Source organism: Phyllostomus discolor, chromosome 4, assembly GCF_004126475.2.
Source record: "Phyllostomus discolor isolate MPI-MPIP mPhyDis1 chromosome 4, mPhyDis1.pri.v3, whole genome shotgun sequence".
Taxonomy (NCBI): Eukaryota; Metazoa; Chordata; class Mammalia; order Chiroptera; family Phyllostomidae; genus Phyllostomus; species Phyllostomus discolor.
In genome coordinates, this window is record NC_040906.2 from 8,135,486 (window position 1) to 8,160,829 (window position 25,344).

The following is a 25,344-nucleotide window of genomic DNA, read 5'->3' on the forward strand; positions in this document are numbered from 1 at the left end:
TTATAAGAACTTTATCAACCCTCATCAAGTCAGTCTTTTAAAGAAATATGAATGAAAAAGAAAAGTTAGTTTAGCTATTGTTCTCATATATTATATGTCTACTGAGTCAATGCAGGTATCTGCAATATATTAAAATTAGAGTAGTTTGCGAATAATATCAACACCACTAAACAAAATAGATATATAATAAAAATACTAGATAGAATTTTAAAATTCATTATAAAGATAGACCCACACCTTTCCGAATGGAATCCTGGGAAAGAAATAGCAATGATGTGTCAGCGCTGGCTCATCGTTTGTGAGAAGTGTACCACCCCAGTGAAGGGCGTGGATAATGGCACCTGCCGTGTGGGGGTGGGGGTGGGGGTGGGGGCGGGGAGGGCACAGGGAGTGTGTGGGAAACCTCTCGACCTTCCCCTCAGTCTGGCTGTGAACCGAAAACTCCTCCAAAAAACCCAGTCTATCGAAACTAAAGAAAGGAAAAAAACAAAACAGAGCAGCGGCATAGAAAGGTTAATGAAATACAGGTACTCACTATTTCTGCCGTGTGGCCCCTAAAGGTGTGGTAGCATTTCCCCGTTTCTGCGCTCCACAGTTTACAGGTCTTGTCGAAGGACCCAGTGGCAATTTTGTCACTAGGACAAAGGAAGCAAAATGTGGGTTTGGGAATCAAGTTCAACCACAGTTATGTGACTCACTGAGTTAAGATAAGATATTAATATATGAATCTCTATCTGCTCAGAAAGTTACTTCGCTTTTAATGCAATATGCAATCCTACAGTTGTTTCATAGGTAACAAAGTAAAGTTCTCATTGTTTTAATGGCATCACTTTGTATGTTTAATCTTAAATAGTTTACATTAAAGGTATATGTTTAGGAGTAAAAATACTTTTTAAATCAGTACCATAAATACAGTAAAAGATTTAGTTTAGAAAATGACTAACAAATAAAAATTAATAATTAATAATGTGTAATAAGTCACATAAACACAGAAAAGTTGTTAGTGCATCTCTTAAAAGAGGATAGCATTGGATTTACAAAAACAATGATAAAAGATAAACCCAGTTAACCGCATGCCCAGATAAGGTTTAATAAGTCAGACCACGAGTGTCTCCTCCAGAAAACACTGCCCCTGTTATCTCAGCCATGAGGACTCGGAACCAGAAGGAGGGTTCAGGGAGGACGTGTGATGAAGACGTCAGCCCCTTTCGGACAAGAGCCCTCCCAGCCCACCGTGGGGCACTGTCCCCGTCCACACCCACAGGGAAGACCAGAGCAGCCTGTTCAACCTTCGACTGTGGGACTAAAACCTTCTCTTTCTCCCCTTACCCCATCTGTCCTTGATAGGAAGTCATCCAAATGCTCACCCAGCTGGGCTATCTATCATTCAAGTGCAAGCTCATTGGTAAAAAGTGCGAGGGGTCTTAAGATCCAAAATACATCTCCCAAAGCAAACCTAAGTGCTCAGCGCAGCGGCGGAATTTCTGCTGGTTCAGACTAGCACAGTGCCCTGCGTCTCTCCTCTGCTCTCAGACCCCCACAGGGTACCCCTTTGGTCTCTGATGCTCAAGGAGAGTGAGGCCCTTTCCGGAACGCTGCAGGGACAGCGTCTCCTGGGAAATAGACCCTGCCGATCCCGCAGGCTGATTCTGCACCTGGAAACTCTGCCCGGCTTCCTCTCATGACACCCAGTCTAAGGCATTTGCCGTCAGCAGCTGTCCTTCAAATTCCGCTCAAAGTACCCTGAAAGCCCTGGGAGTTTTCTATCAGTCCCCTCCCCCCATTTTCCCTGCTCCCTGTGCCTCAGAGATACCAGTCTCGAGCTGCTGTTGTTCCCTGATCAAGGTCTGCTCTATCGCACACTGTTCTCTACATCCATACGACACCATGATATAAAACATACTGACTCCAATATTTTCAGAATTACCAGATTGAATCAAAGTGTACTCCTCACCTAGTAATTTAAACAGACGAACACCAATCTAGTTGAAGTTCACCTCTCTTTCTCCCTTTATCTCCCCCTCCTCTCTCTCTCACGCACACACACACAAACATATAAACACATAAACGCTCCTTCTTATTCTGTTGGCAACTGCCTTGAGCTCGTTTTGCTGAAACCCCAGTGCCCCAGAGTGCAGTGACAACACCACTGCAGCACACACCTGAGTAGTCAGACTAAGACAGCAGGAGCTGGACAAGCAGGTTCTCACCAAGGGCTCTGGGTAGAATCCGATACAAGAGCCGGACAGTGAGGAGTGCTCCTTACCACTCCATCCTCAAAAACTCTGTTCTCAGATACACACCCAAAAATATCACATCTGTTAAAGGATGTGGTATTATGGAGGACATGCCTTCAGAAGCCTTTAAATAACACGTCGGTTGAAAGCAGAAATTATACTAGAAATAAAACAGTATCACTTATAATTTTCAATAAAAACCTCTTTCCCACAAGCTGTTATAATTAGGTATTATAAAAATGATCATCCTCTACAATTTAAAAATGTATACATCAAAGTTAAATTTTCTGTAGTTTAATTGGAACATTTAATCATTTTAAAATACCAGTGAAGTTTGATTTTGCCATTACAATTAGCATGCTCAGAAAGTGCATCACACTGTCAAAAGATATGACATTAGCCATCTAGACATCAAGGTTTTAATGTTTGTGATATAAAATCCTCACTCTAGGGCAGCAAACTCGTATAAAATACACTGTACTGCCTCCACCACTAACCCAGACTGTTCCCATCGCCTCGTGAAGGCGCTACTTGACCTACTTCCTGACTCAACTCCCTGCCTCCTGTTTCTTCCCACCCGCACCCTCCGGTCCCTCCTCCCTGCCAGGACAGTTCTGAAACAGCACTTTCACCGTGTCCCTCCGGCGTTCACACCTCTCTCACAGTGGCACAGTCCTCCAGAGCCGAGGTCCAGCTGCACAGGAGGCTCCAACCTCACTGGTCTCTGCTTCTCGGTGGGAAACAGGGAGGGAAACCAGAGCCTCACCAGGGAGGCCGGGGCCACTGAGCACTCCTGACAAGGCCCCACCGAACACCCTGAGTGGCCACAGTCCCTGGGCCCCGGGGGTCCCAGCACTGCGCTACAGCTCCCACCTCTCATGCTTCTGCCTTAGTCCCCTGTCGTCCTCAAAGACTCTACCCAGGACGGGTCACACTCACGTCTTAGCTTTCAAAGCATTTCCTGTATGGTCCTAGTCATCAGTATACTGTAATAAAGAACCATGTTTCCATCAGACTGTCAGCTGATTTCTCAAAAGAGACCTTACAGGCAAGAAGGGGCTGGAAAGAAGTATTCCAAGTCATGAAAGGCAAGGACCTACATCTAAGATAACTCTATCCAGCAAAGCTCTCATTTAGCATGGAAGGGCAGATAAAGTGCTTCTCAGATAAGGTCAAGTTAAAGGAGTTCATCATCACCAAGCCCTTATTTTATGAAACGTTAAAGGGACTTACCTAAGAAAAGATTTAAAAAAAAACATGTATAGTAAAAGGACAGCAAACTCACAATTATTAACAACCACGCCTAAAGCAAAACCAAAAGAAACTAAGCAAACAACTAGAACAGGAACAGAACCACAGAAAGGGAGATCACATGGAGGGTTAGCAACAGGGGAGTGGGAGGAAGAGAAAGGGGGAAAAGGTACAGAGAATAAGTAGCATAGATTGTAGGTTGAAAATAGACAGGGGGAGGGCAAGAATAGTAGGAGAAATGTAGAAGCTAAAGAACTTATAAGTATGACACACGGACATGAACTAAAGGGGGGATGTGGGTGGGAGGGGGTGTACAGGGTGGAGGGGAGTGAAGGGGGGAAATGGGACAACTGTAATAGTATAATCAGTAAAAAAAAAAAAAAAAAAGAACTATGTTTCTCAAACCAACTTGGTTAATGGAAAAAGTCAGTTAAAGCAGGCAATCATGAAAAAAGACACGTTTAAATTTTTACTCAAATATGTACAAATACACATTCATTTGCCAATCTTTTGGCAAGAGGCCGAGGCCTTCCCTTTGACTGTGGGTCAGCTAATTACTCAGTTCCTTGTCAGCCTTAGGGCAACCACGTATTAACCATATCCAACCTCCACAATTTCCAACTTCGCCTTTGAAATGCAATCAGAACTTAAACTTGAAAATACATGCAGAACCATCCAAATACAGAATTTTTTAAAGTTTTTACAATGTGTTTTCCAGTGTTCAAATTGACTTCATCTACAACTTCATTTAGTAAATTTTTGCAAATATTTCCCTTTTCCGTGTTTTTATAGAAAAACAGCTTCACTTTCACATTCATATTTCATTAGTTATAAGCAAAGTTTAATTAAATTAAGTAATGTATTTTGCCATGTATAATGAACACTTTTTTTGCCCAGATTTTTCCCCACTTTATTTCCACACTTTATTTCCCCAGAGGGGAAAATAAGAATGCACATTATATATGGGTATAACGATTATGTATCATGGGTATAATAATGCTGTGTATAATGCACACAAATATTAGTGCACGTTATACACAGCAAAATACGGTAATTACAACCGAAAGCACGACCAACATAACCAGGTTCATGGACAAACGCAGCCAACTCTGGGTAGGCTTAGAGCCTAACCGGTGGGCAGAGAAATCACACGTCCAGCGGCTGGCCCCGTTGCTGCAAGCACTCAGGGGCCATGGCTGTCAGCAGTGCGTCGTGTGGAAAGACAGAAAACCTGGGAAGTCCACTGACTCCACGAACTACAGATCAGTTTAAAAACGTTCTATTGTATTTGGTACTGCTATTTAGCACGTGACTATACACATTGTTTTCTATCTGGTAAAGCCATAAATGAACTTCCTAACAAAGTAACCCATTTTACCAATGCGTGTCACATTCTCCAGAGGCACCGACCCAGTGCTACAGATACCAGCAGGAACTGCCAGTCCGAGAACTCCCAAGAACAAAGTCAGCCCTCCTTGAGCTCGTCTTGCTCTCCGCTTTACTACTGTGTGATCCTGGGGCGGGAACTTGAACTTCACACACTTTATTGAGGACGGTAATCCCAACCCCTAAGCTCCTTTAAGCATTGAAGGTGGTATTTAAAAGGGTTTCAAAGCATGCATCAGGCACGCAGTACATTTTAGTTCTCCGTCTTCCTACTTTCCTCCCGCCTCCCAGCCCCATCGGTGGAGGAAGGGATGAATAAATGAGTGGATGGATGAACGGGGAATGAGGGAACGTGGCGTTACCCGTAAGGGTTGTTGAAGGCTATGGCGTAAACCACGTTCCTGTGCCCGTCCAGGGTGTACAGCTCCTCTCCAGACGCCGTGTCCCAGAGCTTGCAGGTACGGTCGTAGCTCCCGGTGATGAAGCTAACGCAGGAACAGAAACAAGTCACCAGGTGAGTTAATAAAGACCTCAATTTTACCTGCAAAGCGATATTCCCATGTATCATGCTTCTTACAATGGAAACTGTGTATGCAGAACAGACAGTTAAATTGGAGGCAATATCTCAAGTCCTTTGCCTGAGAAACTTCCCAATGTCACCCCAAACCAAAAAGGAGCCAATAAATAAAATAAAAAGTAATCCTGCCGATAACCAGTCTCATAACAAAACTAATTATATTAAATAATGATCATCACTAACACTTTTTGAAACTCTAGCATCAACCTTTCAGTGGGCCAGACCATAAAATCGTAGTACCGTCCTGGGTTCCTCTCTTCCGCTCACATCCCATACACCACCTGTCAGTCAATTCCGTCACCCCAGCCCCCAAATGCATCCCTGCTGTGGCCACTCTCACCAGCTCCAGCACCTCCATCTCCTGCCTACACAAACGAAACCATCTTCTGATGGGTCTTGGCTCATAAACAGTCCTTACAAGTGGATTTTCCTCACCAAAACTGGAGCTATTTTTTTAACCTTCCTCAAAGGCTTTCCAGCAGTCAAAAGAGAAATTCAAAACTTCTGCCCAAGGTGCACCAGGCCAGCGGCCCTGGCTGTCTCCCAGCAGCCACACCCCCCTCTGTGCTAGTCTCTGGAGACCTGCACCATTCATTTCATACCTGCTCATTCTTTACCCACCTGGCTCACTACCGCCATCCCCAGGGCCTGGAGCATGGCATTACTGTCCACTAACAAGTGTTCAGTAAACATTCATTTAATATTTCACAATTCTTCAACATGACTAGTCTACTAAAGGAAAGGTCGTATATTGACCTCTAATATTTGAAAGTAAAATAGTAGTATTTTAATTATTTCTTACATGTTCCATTAGGAACAGTATTTCCCCAACACAGAAAAAAAAAGGCACCAAATTAAAAAGCGTGTCTGAATGTCAAGTGGAAATGACAAAAGGTGAACGCAGAGTCTGACGTCTAAGCTCGACCAGCCAGGCGGGTGGATGAGGCAGCGTAGCCCTGCTTCTCCTCTGGGCATTCTCTCCCTCTCTCCTTCTGGGACGTAAATGGGTGCGGTCATTATGGAAGACAGTATGGTGGTTTCTCCGAGAATTAAAAGTAAAACTACCATATGGTCCAGCAGTTGCACTTGTGGGTGGATGTACATGCCCAGGGGAAATGCAACCAGAGTGTCGCAGAGACCCCTGCACTCCCACGTTCGCTGCGGCACTATTCACAACAGCCAAGATACGGAAACAGTGTTCAGTGTCCGTCAAGGGATGAATGGATAAAGCACATGTGATATATGTAATGGAATATTATTCAGTCATATGAAGGAAGGAAATCCACCCTGGCTGGTGTGGCTCAGCGGATTGAGAACTGGCCTGCAAGCCAAAAGGTCACAGGTTTGAGTTCCGGTCAGGGCACATGCCTGGGTTGCAGGCCAAGTTCCCTGCTGGGGGCGTGCAAGAGGCACCTGACTGATGATTGATGTAGCTCTAGCACATTGATGTTTCTCTCCCTCTCTTTCTCCCTCCCTTCCCCTCTCTCCAAAAATAAATAAGATCTTTTTCAAAAATTTTTTTTAAAAAGAAGAAAATCCAGCTATGACAGCATGGGTGAACCTAAATGACATTATGCTAAGTGAAATAAGACAGATAGGGAAGGATGAATACTACTTGATCTCATTTATATGTGAAATCTTAAAGAGAAGTTGAAGGTAAAGAAGCTGAGGGCAGAGCAGGAGTAGTTGCCAGGGACTGGAGAATGGGAGAAACCAGAAGGTGTTGGTCTAAGGTGACGAAGTTGCAATTACATAAGATGACTAAGTCTAGGTATCTGATATACAGGCAATGATGACTACAGCTAATGACACCATAATGGATTAATGGAAATATGCTAACAGAATAATTTCCCACACAAAACAAGGTAACTGTGAGATGATTAATACTAATTAGCTTGACTAGTAATTACTTCACTATGTACATGTATTATCAAATCATCATGTTGTACACTTTACACCTATACGACCTATATTTTAAAAAGAATTTTCCCTTGAGTGTTAAATATTATAAATAATAGCACTATATAGAAATAGAAAAATAAAAACAGAAGTGAACAGGCAGAGCCCAGAGGAGTCTGTGGGCTGCGAAACTGCTCTGCGTGACACCAGCATAGTGGATGCACGTCATTACGCATTTGTCCACTCCCAGGACCTGCAAAGCCAAGAGCGAGCCCCCATGAAAACTGTGGACTTTGAGTGACACACGTTTGTCACTGTAGGTTCTCCAGTTGTGACGAATGCCCGGCACTTTGGGGGACGTCGTCGTCAGAGGGGAAGCTGTGAGGTGTGCATGGGCAGGGGGTGCACAAGAAGTCTCTTTATCTTCTGTTGCTCTGAACCTAGAACTGCTCTGTAAGTGAAGTCTAATACAATTATTTTTTAAAGATTTTATTTATTTATTTATTTAGAAAGGGAAGGGAAGGAGAAAGAGAGAGAGAGAGAGAGAGAAACATCAATGTGCGGTTGCTGGGGGCTGTGGCCTACAACCCAGGCATGTGCCCTGACTGGGAATCGAACCTGCGACACCTTGGTTCGCAGCCTGCGCTCAATCCACTGAGCTACGCCAGCCAGGGCAAAATTATTTTTAAAAAATAAAGAGAAAGGCTTACCAAGAGCCCGATTTATTAAGGGCAACATTCGTCAGTGGCAGTATATGTGCTCGGAGAACCTTGAATGAAAGAAAACACCTTTGTTTTAGCTCAAATAAAATTAAATTGAATTAACTCATTTTAACTTCAAACCAATAAAAATATTCAAGTTTGTCTTAATTATATTAATAAGTGGACAATACCCAATATCTGAACAAATGAGGAAAAATGCATTACACCTTCTATTATGCTGACCAACCATATATTTGATAGTTACGAATAATCATGAAAATATAGCTGAATCTGTGTTTTCCATCTTTACCCTTAAGATAAATTATTGCTATTAAATATGAAGTAGCACTAATTTATAGTAGTTTTTACATAGCACACATGGTTTTGTATATGTGCATGAACGGTGTATAGAAGAAATATACTAAATATGTTCACAATGTATTACTTTTTGAATCCTAAAGCTCTTTTAGCGTCACGATATGTCTTATTTTATTTCTCTTTCAATCCCTACACTATCTGGCACATAGTGGATGCTTAATATTTATTGGACAAATGTACATAAATTAGTCCGTTTCTGGACAGAGTGATAGACTAGGCTGGGACGGTCTCAGTTATGTCTACCACCGGAGTGGAACTACTGTTAATAGTGCTTTCTCTCATTGTCATCAGTATTCCCCTCCAAGGAGAAATTACAAGGTCAAGTTTAGTTATAGCACTCCCATTTGAAGTTAAACAGTGCCACCTTCTGGACAAAGAAATTTTACAAGAACAAGCTCAACTGAATGGATGAATGAATACAAAAGATTGCCTGAATATTTTGTGTCAGATAGAATATGTTGAGTATGTAAATAACAATATTTTATTATAATTATATTTAAATCATATAAAATTAATGTAATATGAAGCAATTCTAGAATTAACTATTAAGTATTAATTTAAAAAATGAAAGCTGTTCCTGAAGTAGTAAGTGACTGTATTTGTTATACTTTTAATTTCATAATCAAAAGTATGAAGAAAAGTAAGCATACTTACATTGCATTAAATTGTTATATAATCCATATCAATAAATAATTTACTGGAATATAATCTGTTTCACATGAACTTCTGAAATATTGATATACTATGAAAAACAACTTCTTAATATTACTCTAATTGGAAGAAATCATTTTATTTACTCAATAACTTAAAGCTACCTTAATGCTTATCCTTAAATTTATCATTATAAAAATATATATATTTACTACAAATCTTTATTAAACCTATGTTTGAATTTCATTCATTCAACAAACATCCATTGCAACTTAGCCTTAGCAAATATACGTGAGGCACTGAGGGGGAAAAAACACAGGATTTGTATTTCACCTCAAATTAATCGGACTTCAGGTAACTCACTGAAGTCCCACCGCGAGTTCTCAAAGTGTGCATTACCTTGAAGAGGTAGAATGTGTGGTCACTGTGCTGGCCGAGTTTCTCTTGCAGTCTCTGTATTAAAAGTTTGACTTGGTCTGACCGCGACGCTGTGATCAGAGGCTCTGCTCTCTGTATCTCTTCTACTAGGGCATCCACATCAGTACTGAAATTCCCAAGGAGAACGTTACTTTTCCCCAGGCCAAAAATCACATATGCATTCATTACAGGAGGTTGCACTGTTTTATGAAGCATAGCATTTAGAAACTGTCAAGAACACCATCATCTCTACCAAGAGATTTCTGGGGTGGTGGGGGAGGGGGGCTGGGGGTTGGGGGTCTTGTGATTCAGTACAAAGCACTGAGGCAGGGCCGGAGGCCATGTGAGTTCTCCAGAAGACACCCGCCTTGCCTGAGACTTCTGCGTGGGAGCAGGGGTGGGGGGTGCAAACATTCTGGTTGGCTTACCTAAAGGGGCCAGGTGCATGCTGGTTCTGAACATGAGCTTTTTCTCCATATTATTTTTTTCTTCTTTTTCTTTTAAGTGAACATGTATTAAATGTTCCTGGTACTACTGTATGGGAAAATATATTTGCCAATGATACCTCAGACAAGGGTTTAATCTCTAAAATATATAAAGAACTTACACAACTCCACTCTAAGAAGACAAGCGACCCAATTAAAAAAATGGGCAAAGGACTTGAACAGACTCATCTCCAAGGAGGACATACAGAGGGTCCAGAGACACATGAAACAATGCTCAGTATTGCTAGCCATCAGAGAGATGCCAATTATAACCACAATGAGATACCACTTCACTCCAGTCAGAATGGCCATCATAAACAAAGCAACAAACAACAAGTGTTGGAGAGGTTGTGGAGAAAAGGGAACCCTCCCTAGTGCACTGTTGGTGGGACTGCAGACTAGTACAACCACTATGGAATACAGTATGGAATTTTCTCAGAAAACTAAAAATGGATCTGCCTTTTGACCCAGCAATTCCACTGCTGGGATTACATCCTAAGAACCCTGAAACACCAATCCAAAAGAACCTATGCACCCCAACTTTCATAGCAGCACAATTTACAATAGCCAAGTGCTGGAAGTAACGTACGTGCCCATCAGTAAATGAATGGATCAAAAAACTGTGGTACACTTACACAATGGAATTCTATGCAGCAGAAAGAAAGAAGGAGCTCCTACCCTTTGCGACAGCATGGATGGAGCTGGAAAGCATTATGCTAGGTGAAACAAGCCAGGCAGTGAAAGACAAATACCACATGATATCACCTTTAATAGGAACCTAATCAACAAAACAAACAAACTAGCAAAATATAACCAAATACACTGAAACAATGTCCAGAGGGGAGGGAATTTCAGGGGAAAAGGGGGAGGGTTTGCGGGAACAAGCATAAAGGACACATGGACAAAAACAAGGGGAGGGGGTGGAAACGGGAGGGAGGTGGGGAGGGCTTCAGGGTGGGAATGGGATGCGGGTAAAAGGCAGAAAACTGTACTTGAACAACAATTAAAATAAGATTTAAAAAAAAATATTCCTGGTACTACTATACTTTCCACTTTATGTATATTCTCGTTTAATTCTGCAACAACCCTCTAATTTTATGCTTTTATTGTAATTATCTTTGTGATAAAAAAAAAACTAGGATTAGAAAGGTCAGGCTTTATATAGTTTTAAGGAAAGAAAAAGCACCTAATGAAAAATAAACATTCAAAGAATAATGATGATTTTAATTAATATTCCCTATTGGCTAGAACCTAATTTCCCTGCAAGAGAACTGGTCTGACAAGTCCAGGTTCATGGTTTTCCCCAGTATTCAAATAGTCTATAGCAATTCTGGTAAATTTTGCTCGTCCAGAATAATATTAGATCAAGACAACTACGAATGCCTATAAACCACAAAACATTTAAAATGGGGTGATTTTACCAAACACGCATCTAGGGCGCACTGTCTAGCACCCACCCTTCAAGGAAGGGAGGTAATGATTCCAGTGGACAACCTCCCGCCGCAGCCAGGTCGGGCTCCACCTCGGCCTCTGCACTCAGGGCGCGCTTCTCAGCGGCCCTCCGCCCACCGCCCAGCAAAGGGGCGATGCTAGCTAGGGTCAGGCCATTTTGAGCCTGAGCGAGATCCTTCTAACCAGCAGGCTGTGCTCCAGAGCTCCCCTTTAGGCCATCAGAGATCTTTGTCAAGTCAGTGCCATCGAGGCTCAGGGCTCCCCCTGCCCAGCCCTGCTTCAGCCTTTGGCCTGTCACCAGTGTCCCTGCCCAGCAACCTTTTACCCACCTACTCAGTGTCTACTTCCCAGAAACTCAAACTTGATGAGTATCCTCCCTTCAGTGTCTACTTCCCAGAAACACAAACTCTGGTGAGTACCCTCCCTCTCTCCATCAATAAACACTTCCCGAGCTGCAGTGCTGTGCACCGCGTGAGCTAGGAGATGACTCAGTCTGTTCACATTCACTGAGAACCTGCTGCCGCTGAGGCGCTGGGAGTGTGTAAGATACGGTCCTGGCTCTCAGGAAATACACAATCTGCCAGAACATTTGGAACGGAAATAAAGCAGAGACGGTTTATAATGATGCCTTTGATAAATTCCAAGACAGTCGGTTGGTGAAAACATCATACTTCCATAAGAATTAAAAACATAATAATGCCTTTTGGAAAAGTTTCCAACAAATGCGATGAATCGGTACCGATTTCTTAGCAAGATCTAAATTAACCAGGTATTTAACCCACATACCCCAACCCTCCGGTCCCATCCTAACTGCTGTTTTCCAGCATAGTAGCCCCAGTGTGTCATATATAACGCAAGCATTTTTGGTGAAGGATACTTCCAGATTCTTGAGCCAAACTAGAAAAAAAGTATATATACTTTAAAAACAGAACCTTGAGACGTTTATTGACATTATAGGGCAACTACAACGTCCTAAAGATCTCCACTTTTTAAACACAAATCTGCATTGTTCTGAATCTCTAGCTGGAAGTATCCTCTCATGTCAAAGTTTATCTGCACGGCTCACAGGATGTACTTCTGTTTCATACAAGTTGTTTCTCAAATTAGGCAATTGGCCCACAGAGGTAGGAATTACAATTAGCATCTTCATAGCTTCTCATAAACTGGGATCTAGGGCTTTGTACGTAGAAGGTGCAAATATGTCATTACTGACTAAAAAAAAAAAAATGAGTGTCCTAACAACGGGACTTTGCACCTGCTGGCATAACCACGTGAATAATATGTTCCCTTTACAAAAAGAGCAAAAAGGCTTGATTTAATCTGAGGCCTAGTCTTACCTGAAAATAGGTTAAATAGGGATTGATGCAGATGAAATTCAATGACATTATCTCTGCTACTGTTTTACTCTTTAATTTAAACGACAAAAACACCTCCTGAGGACCTTCCCGGGAATAACACACGGACCCCACCCTAAGCAGCCTGGTCTCAGCCACACCTGTTCTCCACCTAAGCCAGATTCCAGACCTGGCAGCTGCCCTCGCCAGCCCTGGGGCCGTTTGGGTTTATTTTAAAACTAGAGGGCAGCTTGCTACTGTTTCATTTTGGTTCTGTGCGAGGGCCCTTTGCTGACAGTCTCTGGTCCCCTCCCAATGAATCAGGACAAAGTAAAAGGACAGCCACAGTGGGAAATCACTTATTTCTCTGGGGTGCTACTCTAAAACACATATCGCAGTGTTTTTGTCCTTTTTTTTTTTCCTCTCCCGTTGAGGATATCTTCACCTTATCTGAATGCAGGCTCACACAGGTATAAGCACTATTTTGATTCTGTCTCTCAAAGTGGAGTTTTGCATACGATCTCCCAAAGGGAATGGGTTCTGGCCAACACGACCTCACTGGGGGATTTCCTCCACACGCACACAAGCTTCAGAGACAAAAATCTGGTCCTCTGAACTGTGTCCCAGGGCAATTCGTGAGGAAGAGGGTGTGCAGCCGGTGCTGTCAGATGGTTATCTACCAAGAAAATAACAAGCTCAGTAAAACTCTTAAAATTTAATGACCAGCACTCCTCAAAACTGTCCAAGTCATCAAAAACAAGGAAAGCCTGAGAAACTCTCACGGCCAGGACCAGCCTGGGGAGACCTGGCCATTAAAAGTCACAAGAGACCCTGGAGGGGATCATAGAAGAGAAAAAGAGGTTTAGGTGAGAGATAAACACAACAGGCCTGAATAAAAGACAGTTTTAAGTTAATAGTAACAAGGTACTATTATTGTGGTTCATTACTGTACCAGTACTGGTTCATTAATTATTGACAAATGTACCGCACTAATCTAAGATGATAATAACAGAGCATACTGAGTATGGGTGTGTGGGGAATTTCTCTTCACAACTATTCTAAAACTATTCTAAGCTAAAAGGTCTATTTTTTTTAAGTTGTATTTAGAAAAGGAAAGGACAGACTAAGGATCCATTTTCCACCTTCTCCTCACTCAGCAAAACACTCAAGTAGCACTCACTGAAACAAACAGAAATAACACCCCACAGAACATCTCTGGAAGCAATGCACTGTGTGAATTCACGCCGCTCACCCACACATCGCCTGGTGCCAGGCGTTCCAATGAAAGACTGGACGTGATACATATGGTGCGACGTGCAGCAGCTTACCTGGGACGGAGATCGAGCAAATCTATGGATTTGGTCTTCAGTTCCCCACTCTTCTCATATTCCAACATAATTCCTGTAAAAACAAACAAACAAACATGCCATAGAACATTTACAACAATTGATGTCAAAAGTCAATCTACTTTGACAATTTGTTTGGTTTTTATTTCTCAATGTTTTGAATTTTTCAAAATATGCACAGTGATGTCTGATTCTAAAACAAGAGCATGCAAACTCATTATTTCTTGGTCCTTCCACTAAATACAAGCAAATACCCTTGAAATGACTCATCAGGAAAAACAACATAGTTGAGCTGGGTAGAAGGCGGACTGGTCGGATGCCTCAGGACTCGAGGAATGACAATGTGGTGAATTCCCTGGATTCTCTTTTTATCTCGCTACAGACACACACTGCGGACCAAAGGCATACGGCAACCACAAGAAAGCTTGCTTGCTGTGGCCAAAAGACCGAGAAGGGAGCTCAAACAAAGAAGTAATGGGGAGGCCTAACCGCTGCTCAGCAGCTTGCGCCCCAGGTTGTCCTGTTCCCACTGCAAAGCCTCACCCAGCAGCTGTCTGATCTGCCTGCAGCAGACACAGCAACAGGGCCCCAGACTTTTCCAACGTGCGCCCCTCTGCTGGGGCACAGGTAGCCATCTTGCTCATTTCTAGCAGCATCAGGGGAGGGCTAGGATCTTCCACCCCACTTAACCACCAGGCCATCTGTGGGCAGTGTCATCCACCTCCAGGAGGGCAGCAATGAAGTCCCCGGGTGTCCCAGATGCCACACTACAGCCAGGTACCTAAGCAATGCGCCCGCCTTTCAAGCCACAGGCACAACCAGGGCCAGGGTTTTGTCCCCCACTCCCAGGTCACCCAGTGAGGACAGGCATATTGGGATAAACCTTCTGCTCTTGCGAGTGGTACCAGTAGAAACTGAGCAAGAAGCAGCCTTGGCAGCATCAGAAAAACCAAGCAGACCAGGGCAGCATTGCAAGGCCTCAGAAAACTAAGCTGCTATTGGAACTAAAGCAAGCCTGTGCTGGTGAGGAAAACAATGACCACCATTAGAGACTGGGGCCACTGCTTAATTTGTAGAGGGGAATCAGTAGCTTCACCTTCCGCTGCTTCTGTACCATTCGTGCAAATGTCAATACATGGAAAATGCAAATATCATTATTGTGAAAAAAGATAGGATCCTGAGGCCCCACTTTGATGAGGTTCAAGGGCCCCTACAATTTGGGAATCACTACACAATTTGATATAAGAGATGCCAAATTAATCTAGGGAGTTAAAGTAATTATAATGATGTTGTATTTCAAAATTTGAAAATTTACCAAATATTATAAAAAGAAACTGTGATTCTGATGCAAAATAAGATAAATGTAATAGAACCACCTTTATATGAGAAGTTTCTTTATTTTAAAAATTAAGTCAAGGTAATATTTCAAATTAATGGGGGAAGAATAGATTATTCAATAAATAGTGATTTAAAAATCAGCTGAATTTTGAAAAATAAATCTATAATTCTACCACGTGATGTACAAAAATACATTCTAAGCTGATTAGAAATTGTAGGGACTTCCAGTCAAGATGGACGCATAACTAGACACACTTTGCCTTCTCATGCAATCACAGAAAGAATTACAGCTAGGCTTCAAAACAAACAACACCCAGAACTGTCAGAAAACCAAACTGTATGGAAGTCCAACAACCAAGGAAATAAGCCACATTCACCCAGATGGGTAGGAAGCGCAGAAACTTGGAGATGGGTGGAGAGGCAAGGAGACATGGAGAGGCTATGGCAGAGACAGAACAGTGAACCCACATTCACGTGTGGTGGATAAAATTAGGAGAGATGACTTGGTGGCAAGTGATCCCAGGCCCAGCCAACCCTCACAACCCGGGGATCTAGCACCAGGAATATAAGTCCCCATAACTTCCGGCTGTAAAAACCACCAGGGAATGGGGCAGTGGAAAAAAACTGCCAAATTCTCAGGAGATTCCACTTAAAGGGCCTGCATGGCCTTAAAACATATGCAAACCCACCCACTCTGGAATTCAGCACCAGGGCAACAGCTGGAAGGGTGCCAGTCACATACAGGGCGTGGGTAAAGTGACTGGAAATGGGGCAAGCACCGGGCAAACCTCCAGAAGCTAGAGGGCAGCACTGTCCCCCTCTGAGCCCTCCCCCCACACAGAACCACAAGGCATTGAAGAAGGTTGCCCCACTCTGGCAATTACTTAAAGCTCTGCCCCACACAATTTACAGGTGCTTTTTCTAAGACAGAGAATCAACACAACTCAACCTCATATGCAGAAACAAACACAGGGAGGCTGCCAAATTGAGGAGACAATGTAATATGGCCCAAATGAAAGAACAGATCAAAACTCCAGAAAAAGAACTAAATGAAATGGAGCTAACCAACCTATCAGATGCAGAGTTCAAAACACTAGTGAAGGCCCTGGCTGGCGTAGCTCAGTGGATTGAGCGTGGGCTGGGAACCAAAGTGTCACAGGTTCGATTCCCAGGCAGGGTACATGCCTGGGTTGCAGGCCATAACCCCCAGCAACCGCACACTGATGTTTCTCTCTCTCTCTGTCTATCTCCCTCCCTTCCTTCTCTAAAAATAAATAAATAAAATCTTTAAAAAAAAACACTAGTGATCAGGATGCTCAAAGAATTCATTGAATGTGGCAACAACATAGGAAGAAACGAATGTTACACGAAGTAAAATAAAGAAAAATCAACAGTGAAACAACAGTGAACAGGGGGATGCTGGGACTCAAATCAATGATTTGGAACATAAAGAAGAAATGAGCATTCAACCCGAACAACAAGAAGAAACAAGTAGTCAAAAAAAACAAGGTTAGTATAAGAAGCCTCTGAGACATCTCCAAATGCACCAACATCTGAATCACAGGGATGCCAGAAGGAGAAGAGGATGAGCAAGAAACTGAAACTTATCTGAAAAAATAATGAAAGGAAACTTCCCTAATTGGCAAAGGAAGTAGACATATAAGTCCAGGAAGCACAGAAAGTCCCAAACAAGTTGGACTCAAAGAGGGCCACACCAAATCACATCATAATTACATTACCCGAGATTAAAGATAAGGAGAGAATCTTAAAAGCAGCAAGAGAAAAGGAGACATTTACCTACAAATAAGTGCCCATAAGACTATCAGCTGATTTCTCAAAAGAAACCTTACAGGCAAGAAGGGACTGGCAAGAAATATTCCAAGTAAAAAAAAGCAAGGACCTACAACCTAGATTACTCTATCCAGCAAAGCTATCATTTAGAATGGAAAAGCAGATAAAGTGCTTCCCAGATAAGGTAAAGCTAAAGAAGTTCATCATCACTAAGTCCTTATTATATGAAGTTTTAAAGGGACTTATTTAAGAAAAAGAAGATCAAAACTATGAAGGTTAAAATAGCAACAAAGTCACAACTATCAACAACTGAATCTAAAAAAAAAAAAAGACAACCAAAAAAAAAACCCCTAAGCAGACAGCCAGAACAGGAACAGAATCATAGACCTGGAGATCATTTGGAGAGTTATCAGCTGGGAGGGGGAAGGAGGAGAATGAGGGAAAAGGTACAGGGAATAAGAAGCATAATTGGTAGGTACAAAATAGACAGGAGGGTGTTAAACACAGTACAGGAAATGCAGAAGCCAAAGACTTACACGTGCAATCCATGGACATGAACTAAGGAGGGGGTTGCCAGAGGGAAGAGGGGTACCAAGCAAAGGAGAAAAAAAACGGGACAATTGTAATAGGATAATCAATAGAATATATTTTTTAAAATATAAACAAATAAATAAATATCTTTCCCTGAATAAAAAAAAATTTAATATTAAGAGTAAAATATAAATTGGTATAAATAATAAGAGTATATTTTTATCCTAGTGTTTGTAATTGGCTTATTAAGTATGATGCGAAACTCAACAGCTAAAAAAGAAAAAATTGATGGATTTGTCTGAAAAATGTTAAGCTTCTACATAGTAAAGATACCACAAACTTAAAGACAAAAGATAATCAGAAAAAAATAATTTTAACTATAAATACAAACTTAATGAATTTAATATAAAACTCAAATAATTTAAATTTTAAAAAGTTGACAAAAAGCTTGAACAATTTGCTAACAAAGAAAAACAGTAATCATTAAATAGACCTCCAAAATACCCCTAACTTCAATAAGAAATACATTAGCTATCCATTAAATGCACTAGCTATGCATTTTTCACGATTCAGTTATAAGTATAAGTATTACTTTTACATTTAAAAAGTAGCAGAAAAATAAGAACAGGGAGAAAAAGGAAGAAAAATGATAGGGATCAACATTAATAGAATATTGATTCTTAAAGATCAAAATCCCCATAAAGTTGATTGAAAACTCCACAGACAGTACCTTGAAATGTACATTTCTATCAATTTAAAGCATCATTCTCATCAAGGACTCTGTGAATTTAAGTTTTTTACAGTATAGATAAGAGTACTTAATATTTACTATTTTTTGAAATTTTTTTAAGTGTATACTTTTTTAATTTCTTTTTTAAGATTTTATTTATTTATTTTTAGAGAGAGAAGGGAGGGAGATAGAGAGAGAGAGAAACATCAATGTGCAGTTGCTGGGGGTTATGGCCTGCAACCCAGGCATGTACCCTGGCTGGGAATCCAACCTGGGACACTTTGGTTCCCAGCTCGCGCTCAATCCACTGAGCTACACCAGCCAGGGCTCAATATTTACTATTTATTATTGAGAAAAATAGGTATTCAGTAACAGTTGAGTAAATAAATGATATAAACAAAGAATTAGTAATATAATCATGATCTATAGCTCAGGAAGAGATGGAAAGAATTAACATTTGATAGCCCACACAGCATAATCTAACATCTACAGGAAACAAATTTTAAAAAGATAGCAAACAAATTTACACAATTCCACTTTCTTTATTTATAACTGTCTTATTTCTAATGAAATGAAAAATGTTAAACGTCTTTAGGTCGACTACCAAAAATTAGTTGGGCTGATATACAAATGGAATCTCAAAAACAAAGTACAAAATCCAAACCACGTACATTAACTTTTTCACTGTGCCAAGCGCCAAAGCAATGTGGACCCCTTCCATGCTCACTGAGCCACCACGTGGGAGGAGGCGGGGACACAGGCAGTAAAGAAAACGACCATAAAATACACAAAGACATTCCAGAACACAGGTAGTTCTTCAGCAATTGTTTCCCACAGTATCTGAATATTCCTGATCTTCCCCTGCTTGTGAATAATTACTCAACAGGTATAATTCCCAAAACACGGAGTTAAGGAGCCACTAACCCCACAATTCTGCAATGTAGTAAAAGGCTAAGCTTCAAAAGACGTGAAGATTCCTTACTCAGATCATATTCAGTCAACAGAAACTTTTAAAGTGCTGATAACATTCATCAGTTTAATTAATGTTTATTTAATTCCTTCTCCTGGCCATAAAACAAGGGACTCTACCCGATAAATAAAAGACAAAGGCTGTTATACCTGAGTCATTTGGAAAGCATGTATTCAACACCTACTCTTCATGAAGAGAAATGCTTGTGAATTAATGAATGTAGCCAAGATGAAAAGGAAATGCCTAGTGTTTCATTAGTCACGTTCTTGCTCTGTACCTTTAGCCAGGAATTTAGGTGGGGGGAGGGAGCATTCAGTGGATGCCAACAAGACAATGCTCCTGACCTACACATTGCTCAAAGGAAGGTGGGAGGATTGCAAGGAGAGGATTAGCAGGCGAAACAAAATTGCTTTGTAGACCAGAGGGATAAAGGTACCATGCGGATGATTCAGTGGTGAGTGACTTTTTTCCAATTTACAATGTTATTGCAGCACCCACCTGCTCTTCGGGAGTACCTCAGAAATCTGCATACAATGCATGCTCACCAAAGATTGGAATGCGAAGATTAAGCATCTAACATGCTAAGTGATATGCCCTCATTAGAAGATAATCATTAAGGCAGTAGTTGCAAGCAGGAATCTAAAGCTTGAGTCTCACTTGATTCAGATGGCCGTGAGAACCTTGGTCTTTTACAGCTGGAATGGACCTTGAAGATCACGTCAACCTAGTCACATTGCAGGTAGAGTTTTAGGCATTCCTAACACACGCCATCTCATTGAACTCATTCATTTATTCAACAAATATGGACGTGCCTATATATGCATCATGCTCCATTTGTATGCTAGAGGTATGGTGGTAGACAAAATAGACAAAGTCCCTGCCCTCAGGAAGCTTCTGTTCCAGTCGGGGAGACTAAAATAAATACGTCAAATGATGTTGAAATGAGGTAATGCTAAGATGAGGTAAAGCAAGGAATGGGCTATAAATATCTGGAGAAAAAACTGGAAATTCTAGAAAGGGAGGTTTCATGTTACTACTTACTTTTTAGGAAAGAGCTTAAAAAAAAATGTGAGGGTGCTATGCAGGTGTCCAGGGGAAGCAGATCACTAAGAAAATAAAAAAAACCAGCAACCACAGAGACCCTGAGCGGGCACACCCGGCCCATCCAAGGCACACCAAGGAGAGTGGCGTTGCTGGATGGGGAAGCAGGGGGAAGTCAGGGAAGCAAAAGCAGGTGAGGCTCCTGTAGGGCCTTGGGCATTATAGCCTCAGAGGTCATGGTCCTTTTACTTTAAATAAAAGCCACGGGAGAGCCAAAGAGCGACATGATCACGAGTGTGTGGTGATGGTGGCACAAACAAACCCACTGGCTGCCAGTCATCTACCACTGTGGCACATACCAGCATGTACAGTGCACAATACTTGATGATGATAATAAACGACGATGCCACTGGCTTCTGTATTTACTATACTTTCATGATTATTTTCGAACGTAGTCTTTCTGCTTATATGAAAAAATGTTTGCTGTGAAACAGCATGCTGTGTTATGCCAGCAGCAGCTTCACACATCGGTGTTTACCACGCTTCTTGATTGCACCATTTTCTCTCGTGCTTCATTGAAACTTGTGTTGTCTCGTACAGTAAGATGCTGCGAAGGCTTGTAGTCTGGGAGCAATTGGCTAAACCGTCTAGCCTAAGCGTGCGGTAGGCCAGACCACCTAGGTTTGTGTAAGTGCACTCTGTGATGTTCGTACAACAAAGTCGCCCAAGGACACATTTCTCAGTATGTATCCCCGTCATGAAGCAGTGAATGACTACATGCATTGTGAAGGTGAGCTCAAGGGTTTGTTATTGGACCTCATGTGGAATGTGCAAGAGAGGAGAAAAGGATGAGCCCATAGCTAGGGCATGAGCCATAGAGCTACCATCAACCTAGGTGAGGAAGGCCGCAGGCGGCCCAGGTAAGCAGACATCGAACGAAGTCAGGCAGGCAGGCAGCTACGCACTCAGGACTGCCCGGGGGGGGGGGGGGGGGACGGGGGGGGTGTAGTCTGAAGCCTTGAGAATAGATGACATCACCTACCTAGTGAATATAGATAGAGAAATCCAAGGACAGAGCTCTGGGACACTCCAACATTAAGAGCAAAACAAAAGAAGAGATGTCAACACGAGGCACTGAGGAGTGACAACGGAGCAGAAGATAACACAGGTGGCCCGGACGCCAAAGGAGGGCAGAAAGGACAGATGGGTGCAATGCCGCTGTCAGGCACAAAAAGGCAAGGACTGTGGTGCTGTCAGGGGATTCAGCCGTTTGGGGGTGATTGGGGGTCTTGAAAAGGGCAGCTTCAGTGAGGCAATGAGGGTGAAAACGTGATACAATAATGTTCAAGGCCCAAGGGAGAAGAGAAACTGGAAACAAACAACGTGCTTTCCAGGAGGTTTACTCTGAAGGGAGCGAGGTAAGTGGCAGAGTAACCAGAAAGGGTCAGAAGACCTGGAAGATGGGTGCCGGTGTCACCATCCGCCTGGCCGCTGGACAGGTCCAAACAAGCTGCCCGAGTTGCTAGATTTTGACATGGTGAGAGCAGTTACGATCCCAGAGCTCAGATCCTTGACCTACACTCCACAGCAAAGGAATGAACGCAAGACATTCATTTATCATTCTATTTATGGGAACTGGCACCAGACCACACCCAGGCAAAGACCAAGTCAGGTTGTGGAATACTTAAAGAGAACAAGCTGTTCATTTCAATTTAAAATTTTGTATAGACTACCTCTCATATCTAGGGCCTTCTTGTGTTATTTTAATTAGAATTCTAAAAGGAAGAAAATGAATGTGTTTCCTACAAATGTTCACTTCACATCGGAGAAAGTCACCCGCCAGGTCCATCTTGTCGGGAGAACCGAGCTTTTCACTGGGTGCGTACATGTGGTCATCTACTGCCTGTGGTAAGTTTCCCAGACTTTTTACTTTAGTTTCTGTTTTTCCCAAGGCGATGTTTGAATTAGAAGTCAAGAGTTCTGCTCCTATTTCTGTCCCTAACAAGCTGGGTGACCAGTGGACTTTAAATATTCTGTAAAGGTGACCATATCCTCGCCTATGGAACAAGAGATCTAGACAAGTTTATCCTACCGAAACTATAGCATTCTAGGGGCTTCCTTCATCATTTCCTTAACTCATTGCAAGGAAAGCCTAAGGCCTTCTTTCAATCCCCACTCTATAATAAAGTGTCGATGGATTGATATGGCAGTTTGGAAAACTGTCACTAGCGTAATGCCACGTTGAGCGTGCGTTTTGCTTTCCATGCTCCACACACACCTCGACTTTGATCAAAGAAAAACCAGCGTGGCCCTTGCAGGTGTCTTCCCTCGCAGAAACCAGTATCCCAGAACATCGCCAACCCCCGCCTCGCCCTCAGCACCCCACATTCCTAACTAACCGGAAAGCGCTCGAACTCAGCAATGGGAAGGTTTAAAGACTTCCTAAGAGAGTCATTTTTAAAGTTTTGAGCCAAGGATCTGAACGAGTGAGAAGACCAGGCAGGGAAGCACCCAGCTTCCTGTCCCGCAGGGACCCCTGATTCTGGGGGCGCGCTGCTCTCTCGGCCCCCGCACCCTCTTCCACAGCAGACCCGCCCAACGCCGGAGTCCAGGGTCGCACAAGGAGGTGGAGAGGTCCGGCCGGTACCTGGCGGATAATAACGGAGCAGGAGGCTCTTGAGCTTCATTTTCTCGCTCCGGGACCCCAGGCGGAGCCAATTCGTAGTCATGGAAACGGCCAAACAGAGGCAGGAGGCCGGGGCGCATGCGCAGGCGCCTGGGCCGGCTACCAGGTGCAGAGTTTGGAACCTGGTGCTGCTCCGGTTGCAGGTGACCCAGGGCGGGAGGGGAGTCCGGCCCAGAGAGACGAGCGCAGGGAGCAAGACCTGCTTCCGCCGTCACCTGCATCTGCCTTTGGGTTCCCAGGGGCAGCCGGGGGCTCGAGGGCGCGGTACTGAGAGAGCACTCCCACCCGCGTTGCTGCCTCCTGAATCTGCACCCCCGGGTGCCTGGGGTGGGCAGGGGCCAGGTTCCCTCGTGTCCTTAGTAAGAGTGACCTCATAAGGGCAGGCGAGCTGCTGGGGACGGCCGGCCTAGGCCACTGCCTGGTCTGCAAACCCTGTAGCCCATTGGGTTCCAAGAAGCAAGGATGGGAGAAAAATCCCTTTGTCGTTTTCCATTCCTGGTTCCTTCTCATCCCCTGCCGCTGTCCCCGCAAAAGTAAAATGACCTCAATGTAATAGCCTACATTTGCCGACGTGGGGCCATACACTGTGCTAAGCGCCTATACACCTATACTCACCAGCCTTAATAAAAGTATGAATTATGCACCATTTATACCACCCCCATCTCGAGAATGAGACAACTGAGAGTTGGAGAAGGTGAAGAACTACCCCAGGTCTCGGTCAGGTGAGCGGCGGAGGGTGGGAAGGCCGTGCGTCAGCAAGCCTACACCTGCACTCTGAACCCCGGCTTTCCGGGCCTCCCCTTGGCCTGTTCTATTTCTTGTCACCATCATCACTCCCTTGCCTGCCCCCTCCAGGGCTCCTCAGGAGGGCCGTGGACAGGGACAGGAAGAGGCAGTTAGGCAGACCACCCATTTCCTTGAAGGAATTTGGCCTCCAAATCCCCAAGTAGGAATTTCCCAAACTTAAACAATTCCTGCACCCAACTGGGCCTTATTACTTCTCAGAGTCAGAAGGTACTAAAGTTGCCTTACTCTGAGAAAGCAGGGTTCTCTGCAAAAGACAGTAATGCTAGGAAAAATAGAAGGCAGCAGGGAAAGAGAGAGAAACCACATATGACTCCATAAAAGAGACCCTAGGCATGGGTCTACAGGACCTGGGCAGGCCCGTTGAGGACAGGACCCTGTGGACATCATCCATCTATAGAGTTGCCAGATTTCGGAGTCAACTCAAGGACATATAACGCCCTCAGAAAGCTGGAGAGATGAAGGAAATGGGAAAGCCTTTGCTGTTCAGTGATACCAATGGGCAGCACAACATTCACCTCATCCCATCGGGAGTAAGCATCCACATCTGGGAAATGGGGAGCCAGGCGGAATCCAAGGTGCCATGTAGCTCAAACGTCGCCCTAATCATTAAGGCTCTGGAGAAGGTCCAAGTGGGGAGGGGCGCAGAGCTCATCCATAGCAACAAGGGGCTCTTCAGCCGATTTTGTTCACCTATGCGACTGCTTAAGTTCATGCCGTTTAAAATCAGGCCTTTGGGAAAATAGTAACTGTAGAGTGGAGAAATCTGGCAGACACCGTTTAACCACGTGATCAAACTTAACATCACCAGCACTGGGGCACACTGACGTGGGTACTACCTGTTACCACGCACCGAAAGGGCACACCAGTCCCCTGAGGCTCCTGCCCCAATGCATTGCCTCCCTGGAATCATGAGAGAACATCAGAGCAAACCAGATAGAAGAAAGTGTTCAAAACAACTGTCAAAGTCAAGAAAGGAAGGACAGACTGAAAAACTATGCCAGATTAAAGGACCATAAAGAGATTGGTTTTGGGGGGCGGGGAACACCTAAGTGAAACTGAGTGATCTTGGGATCCTGACCCAGAAAAAAAGGTATTAGCTGTGAAGGACACAATTGGGACAATTGGATGAAATGGGAATAGGGATCAGAGTTCAGATTATGTTAATATCATAGAAACACAGTTTAAGTTCCCTGATTTAGCTTATTTCTCTTTGGTTATGTAAGAGAATGTCATTCTTTTGAAAAAAAAAAACACCTCAGATTTAAGGAGAAAAGGGTACAATATCTGCAATCAACTCTCAAAGAGTTTTGAAAAAAAGTATATACGAGTACGATGT

The 25,344-nt window shown here is 43.2% G+C and overlaps 1 protein-coding gene across 1 annotated transcript in view; it reads right to left on the reverse strand.

The window, feature by feature from the left end:
* The window catches only part of DAW1 (dynein assembly factor with WD repeats 1), a 37,772-nt gene extending 14,247 nt beyond the window's left edge, over window positions 1–23,525 (reverse strand). Inside the window, exons 1-6 of the mRNA XM_028510599.2 lie at window positions 23,163–23,525; window positions 14,097–14,169; window positions 9,480–9,624; window positions 8,061–8,119; window positions 5,237–5,359; window positions 536–635 (exon numbers count right to left, since the gene is read on the reverse strand). Of these exons, the coding sequence (XP_028366400.1) occupies window positions 536–635; window positions 5,237–5,359; window positions 8,061–8,119; window positions 9,480–9,624; window positions 14,097–14,169; window positions 23,163–23,244 (582 nt within the window). The 5' untranslated portion in view covers window positions 23,245–23,525. The remainder of the gene's footprint in view (window positions 1–535; window positions 636–5,236; window positions 5,360–8,060; window positions 8,120–9,479; window positions 9,625–14,096; window positions 14,170–23,162) is intronic.
* Between the last annotated feature and the right edge of the window lie 1,819 nt (window positions 23,526–25,344).